The 8873-nt window shown below is 39.7% G+C and overlaps 1 protein-coding gene across 7 annotated transcripts in view; it reads left to right on the plus strand.

Annotated features, from left to right (window-relative positions):
• Positions 1–4665, plus strand: part of ELAVL4 (ELAV like neuron-specific RNA binding protein 4) — a 65695-nt gene extending 61030 nt beyond the window's left edge. For 5 of the 7 annotated variants that reach the window (XM_010004004.1, XM_010004005.1, XM_010004010.1 and 2 more), the window contains one exon: positions 2394–4665. In XM_010004004.1, the coding sequence (XP_010002306.1) occupies positions 2394–2721 (328 nt within the window). In that variant the 3' untranslated portion in view covers positions 2722–4665. Of the gene's footprint in view, positions 1–2367 lie in introns of all 7 variants that reach the window. The other 2 variants (XM_010004009.1, XM_010004006.1) reach the window with 2 other exon arrangements.
• The last annotated feature ends 4208 nt before the right edge of the window (positions 4666–8873 follow it).

Below are 8873 nucleotides of genomic sequence, written 5' to 3' on the forward strand. Positions count from 1 at the left end.
ATTCCTGCAAAATGCACAACTTGGTAGCGTGCTGTGGGGTTTGCACAGATTCAGGAAGGTCCCTTTCAGGATAGTGTGCACGTCAGTGTTGGACTTGATGTTAAATACTGCAGGAAAGGAGGTTTGCTGGCTTGTCATTGTTACTAGCATAGCTAGCATTTGTCAGCAATGGGCTTTAAGTCCCATCTCAAAATTTCAAAAGAAGTTCAAGCTGTTGGCTTGTAGAAGCTCTGAGTCCTGCCCACCTTATTTACAATTCCAGACATGGTAGAAGGGTGGTACAAATTGGCCTTGTCCAGTGTGTTGGTTTTCAGCAGCTGGGGAAATACCATGGGTTAGAGCTGTGCTGAACCATTATGATAATGTTACTGGTTTTACTATGTGGGAGAGAAGCTTAAAGATGTTGAGGGTTTGCAATAGTGAAGTTCAGTTGGAAAATCGCTACTTTTTTTTTAATAAACTGCCTGCAAACCTTTTATGTATGCCTGAGGATCTCGTGCTGTGAGTATTTGTGAACTGCTCATTTATAGCACAGCTACACCCCAGTGATGTTCCTCAGCTTAAGATGTATATTCCAAGTGTCTTTTTTTGCCTTGAATATACATGTAAAGTTCTATCAGGAGTCAACAGAATAGTGAGCAGCCATCAAGTGTGTAGTTTACTTTTATGGTTATTTAATACCCACTGCATAATACTGTGCAGATTGCTAAATCTGTGTGGAAATATTACAGGCTTAAAAAGAGAAATTTTGGAGTGTACAAGAGCTTACTCAGTAACACTGAGCTCCCCCTTCCACTCCCTCAGCCATCACTCAGAAAATCCTGAGGAGTTATTACTCAGTTTTTGGTATTAAAACTCATCATACTGAAGGTACATGTGAAACTGGATTTTTATTAAGACATTTTCTCTGTGCAGTTGTTATTTTAAAACATATCCCAAAGTGTAGCTGTAGAAAGCATGTCACTTTTTTTTAAACTGATGAAAGGAAAATTATGTTGATCCTGAGGGCTGATACTGCTGCTTAGCATCTTCATTAATAACCTGAGTCATGGGCTGTGAGGCACCCTCCTTGTGTTCATGGGTGACACTGAATGGGTGATGTGGCAGGGGGGTCACCCTGCTGTTGGCCAGGGCTGCCACTGGGGATGCCATGACTAGCTGGAGGAACATGGTGAAATTCAGGGAAGGCAAATGCAGGGTTTAGGCAATGACTGCTGTCTTCAGCTGTCTGCAAAGGGGCATGAGAAAGATGAAGCTGAGCTCTTCTCCGAGGTCACCTGCAACAGGACAAGAGTCAACAGTCACACATTGCAGCTCAAGAAAATCATTCCCAGTGAGGGCGGTGGAACCCTGGAGTAGGAGCTCCAGCAGTTGAGTCCCAGTCCTTCCCAGTTGAGTCCCAGACTTCCAAAACTTGCTCTGCAAGGCCATGATCAGCACATCTAATTTGAGATGCGAGCTTTGCTTCAAGCTGTAGGTTGATCAGATGACCTCTGCAGATCCTGCCCAAGCTATATTATTCTGTGGTGGTTTTGCGTTAATAAACACTGACTGGGTTTAGCTTCCCAGCTCAGATCTTTTAGAAAACAGATCCCAAAAGACAAGACAGGGTGCTGTGTCAGGTTTCCAGGAGCTTCTCTCTGCGTTGACTATCTGAAGAACCTAAGAGTCTGTGATGGACTTGAAGTCTCACAGTATGAAGGTATTAGTTGATGTTCTCATTAGTTATATTTGTGCATTGGTTTACAATCGCTGCATAAATCTTCTTTAATATGTGGCAAGTGTTAGGGCTTTATTAACTCGATTTTTTTCCAGTGTTAGGAACATTAAAATCTACCACTTCGACATCTCTATAAATCTAATACTATTTTTAGCTGAAGAGGCTACTCTTATGGCTGAATCCTGACAATGGCATTTCACGTTCATCCTTTAAAATAAGTCTTGAAGTTTGGTTGTAGATCTTTTTCAACTGCAAGCCAGTGAAAAATAAAGCATTAGATCTCCATTGCCCTGAAACTACATGATCTTAGTGATGGGAATAAGTGGCAGATTCCTCCAGGCCTCTTCAAATGAGCTGTTACTGATAGCAGCAAGTGCAGGCCCTTTTTGGCTTAGATTGTCCTTAAGCATTTCTTTTATTAGATCCTTGTATACATCTAAGTAGGGCTTATCCTTGAAGGGCAATGCATTTATGCCCAGATTAGGCCTGGGTTTTTTTGAGTACAGCTCAGCTTCAGTAGAGCTAGAGACCAAGGGTGGCTCTGTGGTCATCATCTTCCAGGGATAGGCTCCAGAACCTTCATTAACATCGGCTTATTGATTTTGAAGTCTTGGTTCCGTGTAGCTCGTGCCAAGAGATCTATTTAGAATAGACCCCTCTTTTTGCTCGGTAGGTTCTCTCCGATCACAATTGATGGGATGACGAGCCTGGTCGGGATGAACATCCCCGGTCACACTGGGACTGGCTGGTGCATCTTCGTCTACAACTTGTCCCCCGACTCGGACGAGAGCGTCCTGTGGCAGTTGTTCGGTCCCTTTGGAGCGGTCAATAACGTCAAGGTGATCCGTGACTTCAACACCAACAAGTGCAAGGGATTTGGCTTTGTCACCATGACCAACTACGACGAAGCCGCCATGGCGATCGCCAGCCTTAACGGATACCGTTTAGGAGACAGAGTATTGCAAGTTTCCTTTAAAACCAATAAAACCCACAAATCCTGAATTTCATATCCTTACTTAAAAAAATATATATATATATAAATATATATACGAACAAAAGAAAAAAAAACAAAACAAAACAAACTCTTCAAGGCTTATATTCAACCATGGACTTTATAAGCCAGTGTTGCCTAAGTATTAAAACATTGGATATCCTGTGAGGAACAGGAAAGGATTTTATAATGCTTAGAAAAAAAAAAAAACCTTTGATGCATTGAATGTTCTTTCATAGCTGTCGTTGTTGAATATAATATACATAGATAACAATGTGCAGGGATTTTTACCCGGCCAGCTAGTTTTACTACCTTCCTTGAAGGTGGGTCTTTTTAAGATGACCATTCACTCATTTGAAAAAAATAACAAAAACAATTTTTACAAACTAATGGGATTAAAAGCGAGAAAAAAAAAAAATTTTGGTTTGGTTTCTGTTTCTTTTTGTTTGTTTTTGTTTGCTTTTTTTCAAAACATCAATTGAATCAGATTGGTAAACCCCCCACGTAAATTAAAGAGGAACAATAAAAATTGCAAAAAGAACATAATTTTGCAACTTTTTTTATTTTTCCTTTTTTCTTTTGTATCATGTGAACTAAACAGTCTTCTGTTAGGGAATAGGGTAGAGGGGGATACCTGATGACATAACAATTTAAATAACATTAACAATGTTGCCAAAGAGGTGGTCTCTTTGCTGAAAATGGGTTTCAAGAAAAATCTATTTTTATAAAATATAAAGAATTTTTACAAGAGAATCTGGATTTGAGAAAAAAATATTTTGACTGGCTAATTTAGGGGAAATTGACAACTTTGTCATGTTCATACTGCACTGGTAACTTTTTAGAGATCAAGATGTGTGTTTTAAACTGGATTAGTAGATTGTTTTTTGAAGGATGGGCTACAAACAGATGATCTTCGTATCTTTTCATAGCATGTAATAAAAATATTAAATACAGTACGGGAGAGTGTTCTTCCCAGGCACGCAGTTACCCACAGTCAAAACCCAAAAGCAAGGAGATGAGTTGCAAGACGGTTTTTCTTTAAGTCATCAGTATGGGATATCAGCAGAACAAAAGTTTAAAAGAAATTAATTTTTTTGATCAAAAACTTCCTTGGTTTGAGCAGTAGGTGCTACGAAATGATTTACATATCTTAGTATCATAGTTAAATGTAATGTGTTTAGAAAAAAAAAATACATTTGCTTTAAATTTGTTAAGACTTTTCAAATTCACTTTATAGCCCAAGCTAATATAATTGGGCTGTGTTGGCACATTTGGAACACTGTTTATGTTGCTTGAAACACTTATTTATTTAATTGCCGATGTGATGCATATGGCCAAAATCAAATATAGCTAGTTTGGCTAGTCTACTTATTTGTTTACTTAAACTATGGGAAGAAGCATATTATTGTGTCATTTTGTTGTGTGTGTATGTGTATATATAATATAAATATATATATATAAAGTTATTTTTTCTTTTGGTTAATTTATTATAAGTTGTAACACTTTGCTAGTTTTGTTTGTATATGTCTTAAAATGTTTTCTTATGATACTTAAGTGACAGAGGTATCAAGGTAACTTGTGTAGAAATATTGTTTGATATATTGTCATGTTTGTTGTGAATATTTTTTCTTACTGCACAGTAGAAAAGAAAACAACTGGGTCTTTATTTTAATGTAATTCAGATTGGGGAAAACAGAGCTAAGGGAACAAAATGACTGAGGGGGTGCTCTCCCATGTCCAGTGCACTGATCATTTTAGTATGTTTGTGCTTTGTACGGTTATATATTTAAAACAAAAAAGGGTCATGCTCTTCCCTGAGTACTAGAAACAGTTACTCGCTATGCATAATCTAGTTGATAGTTAAATTTGCTATTGCTTTTCTTGTCTTGTTATATAAAATCTTTTCAATACAAGTTTAGTCTTAATGGTAATAAAACGTTATGGTTATTTATAACTTGTGCTTATTTTGTGCATTTTTTCCATGCTATTACCCACTAACTGCATGTAGACTAAGTATTGTTTTTTCACACTGAAGAGGCAAACTTTTTGTAGTAGACAAATAACTAAAGCAAAGGCTGCATCATAATTTTATCAGTTTTTTACTTTAACAATGTTAGATTTTAGTTTAAAGGAACACTCATTCAATGTTCAGGGAAACCTTTATACATCATCTGCTATGAATGAGCGTAGTTTGCTGGGAAAGTTTTGATGCATTTGCTAAGCATTAGTGGGGAAGGCATGTCAGAATCTTTTCTCTACGATGTGTTTTACTATCTGAATAATAATAATAATTTAAAAAATCTTTCTTAGGACCAGGCAGTTGTATACTTTAGTTATAATGAATGACTTCATGTTAACCTTGCTAGTTTAGATCATTTCTGAGGGAAAGTATTGTAAATGTTTTTTTCATAACCTTGTTGTGTTTGAATTATTTGTACTTTAATTGTCCAGACAATAAATGAAAGTGTGTAGAATGGCTATGGACTTTCCACCTTTTTAACTGTGTTCAGATGTTTTAGTAATCCCAGCTGCACCTCAAACGAGGTAGATCTTAGAGTCTGATTTCAGAAGCAAGGTCTTTGAGAGAAATGTGCTAGTCAAACCAGATTGAGCATATTCATTCTTTGTTTTTCCTTCTGAAGGCTAGAGAGAATCGGCCATTGAATTGAACATGTCAAACACCAAATGCAAAACTGTAACTGTAACTTTATGTATTTGAATGTGGAAGATACTGAAGGATTTCTACTATATACAGTATTTTTACACGATGAAAATATTAACTCAGTCAATATCAACACTGAGCAAAAGTAGTGAGCAAATTCCAGCATTAATACAGTTTTTAAGTCATCATTTAGTTTGACTTTTCTATGAATATGCTATGAATGTCATGCAATATGAAACAGTGTACATATTGTCTGCTGTACCACAGTATATATGATCACATTCCAAATTTGATTCTTTTCACCATGTGTTATAACTAGAGTTGATACTTCTTTCAGTTGACTTGTTTGAATCCCATTAATACCAATATTCACTTCATGTTTCTGTTCTGTAACATTCACTAACTGAGAATATGTACCTTGTAAAACTGCAGCATTGACTTTCGTAACTGAGATTAGGAGAACTATATCAGAGGGCTGGATGGACTGTGTGGTTCTTCAGCTCCTTCACCTATTAATAAACTTGTGTTTTTGTGAGATTAAGTTACCATGTTGGTTATAATAATTTCAGGCCACAGAATGAGTTTGGTTTTAAATTTACAGCCTGCCTAATTCATCCTTAAATCCACATGATCATGCCATAGCAAAATGCAGGAGTTATTACTTGGTTCTGTTTCAAGACTTGGCTCTGAAAAACTCATCCTTCCATCTATATATATGTATATACACAGGTATTTGATGATATACATATATCCATGCACTTTACATTGTGTAACATGCACCAGCCCATTTAAAAAAAACTGCACTTTAAGAAGGAACCACAGTGAATAGTTAAAAAACAACACTAACTACATTCTAGCATTTCTTAGGATCGTTGCCTATTTTTTTTCTGTCCTTTCTTCATTCTACCTTGTGCTGTCAGCCAAGTAATGAGATGTAAACCCCTGTACAGTTTAGATGCTGTAACAGAAACGTGACTGCACACAGTGGCCTTTTGCTGTTGACTCCAGAGAAGCTGATTTGATCCAGATTATTTCCTGACCTGAAGGTTGGCTACTGCTCTTTGCATCTCACTGATGCAAGGTACTTAATTCTCTGTTCTCTCTAGCTCGCATCAGTGAACTTAGGTGATGTGGATGCTCACACACAGATGTAACACAAGATAAAGGACTCATCCTGTTTGAGGATGTGTCAGTCCTTTGGAGAGATCACAAATGTACACTGGATAAAAATAGACACAGGTGGGCCCTTGGTTCTTCACACTGATCCCATGTGAGTGTTTTTAAAAAATCTTACTGAAGCACAATTTCTGCCCAGCTGGGATCAGAACCAGATTTCACTAACACTTGTTCAAAGTAATCAAGTTTTATATTTCTTTCCTGAAAGGGTAATCACTCAGCAATTAGCAAGACTGTTGCAGAAATGGAAAATCACCTGGGCGAGGGTGTTTGAAGTGCAGTCACTTGATACTCCACTTCAGCTTACCTTGGGTACAGTAATGGGCTTTGGATGAACACAGAGGGGAATGTATGTTGAAAATTGTGGCTGGTATATTCAAGACAGCAAGTGAGCTACTCTTAATTTTTTGCTGTGGGAAGTCAGCTTACCTGGTGACACTGAATTTGGAGCAACCCAACACAAACAATCTGTTAATGGTTTCCATTGGGATGGGTGGATGGGGAGGCCTGGATGCACCACACCTTCCAGAGGTGGTGCCTGGGGACCTGAATCACCCTCAGGCTAATTAATGGAAAGAGACACACCCAGAAGCTTCCTTGGGGAACCCCTTTTTCCATCAAGTGTAGCCTGGCAAGGCTCAACTTACCTTGCTTTCATGGCTACAGATAGATGAGGTAATGCCAGGTCAGCATGTGATGACAAAAGATTTGCTTCCTGCCCTGGCCATCTTGCAGGCTGAGCTCACTGCACAGAGGCAACTCAGTGTGCCTAGACAGAGAAATGAAAGGTGATCAAATCAAACATAATCTATGAAAGCTATGACATCTCAGGCTAATCTAGTTTCCAAAAATAACTTGACTTCTTAAACCCTGAAGCTGTAATGGAGCCAATCCAGCTGAACGTCAGTAACTTGTAAGGGGGGCAAATCACTTGGAGGCAAACAGGAACTTTAGAGAATCTCAGAAGCACAGAATGGTAGGAATTGGATGGGACCTCTGCAGATCATGGAGTCCAACCCTCCCCCCCACCTTCCAGGGCAGGACCACAGAATCTAGGGCAGGTCACACAGAAACACAACCAGATGGTTCTTGAAAGTCTCCAGAGGAGACTCTAGAACTTTTCTGGGCAGCCTGTTCCCAGTGCTCTGTAACCCTTACAGTACGGAAGTAAAGAGGTTTTTCCTCATGCAGGAACTTCTGCAGGATGAAAACAAAGAAACAACCACCATTCAGATGCACATGCACACCTGGGGGGATGCTCCTGGGCATTGCTGCAGTCCAGCCCCCTGGGCCTGTGCTAAGGAAATCACACTCATCCCAGCTGCATCAGCTGGTGCCTTCAACAAGAACATAGACGTGGGTGTGCCAGGTACTTGGGAGGCCTTTCCCAGAATCACTGTGCCACTCCAGTGTGCTCGAGACATTAAAATGGAATTGAATGCAGTGAGGCTGCTGGGATGGTCGGGAGACTGGAAACTTAACTGCAAAGAGGCACTGAGCTGAAATTGTTTCCATTCCCACAAACCTGCCTTTCAAAAATTGTGGTCCCTGTAGCTCTACCAGGGACAAGCATCAGGGCTGTAGGGGGGCAAGTGACACGGGTGGCTCGTACAAAGGCCAATGTGACTCACCCACAAGTGAAGCCAAGCAATCAGACGGGCTCTTCTCAGATTAGCAAGGTTCTGAAATGCTCTCTCAGTAGAAACAGCTGGGAAGGTGGGGACATGGATGCACACATGCACAAAAGATAAATAAGCTGTTTTCAGATAAAGTTGGAAGTTTTTGTCTACCACACCCCTAAGGTATCACTGGTATTGTTAAACACTAGTCCAGGCTATTTTACAGGACTTGAAGTGTTTCATCTTGAAGTGCATGCAGATTGTAGATATGTGGCTGCAGTTTATTTCACGTGCAGCAACAAAAATACAAAAATCCTAAAAAAAATCTCTATCCTACCTGCTCCACAATAAACCTGTAAGTTTGCAATAGTGGGGTTTGTAGCTGCCAGCAGTTGTGACCCAACTACTGCTACTTATTCAAAGGCAAATAACAACCCAAGGCTGGTTCCTGTTTCCCCAAGATACAGAGCAAACCAATGGGATAGGGGAGCATTGGTACAGCATCAAGTGCAGAGGCACGTGGCTTTGGGCTGAATGTTAGGGCTCTGTCACCAAGTGTCTTGTCCCCACACACTTCAGCCACCTCAGTCTCATGCTACTGAGCACCTCCACCACAGGTGGCAACCCTGGAGCCCAGGCCCTTTCTCCCGGTACAACACTTGCTGTGGCAGCTACCTGGTGGCTCCTGGCCAGCCCCCGGGGCGG

Source organism: Chaetura pelagica, unplaced genomic scaffold (assembly GCF_000747805.2).
Source record: "Chaetura pelagica isolate M959 unplaced genomic scaffold, ChaPel_1.0 scaffold18, whole genome shotgun sequence".
Taxonomy (NCBI): Eukaryota; Metazoa; Chordata; class Aves; order Apodiformes; family Apodidae; genus Chaetura; species Chaetura pelagica.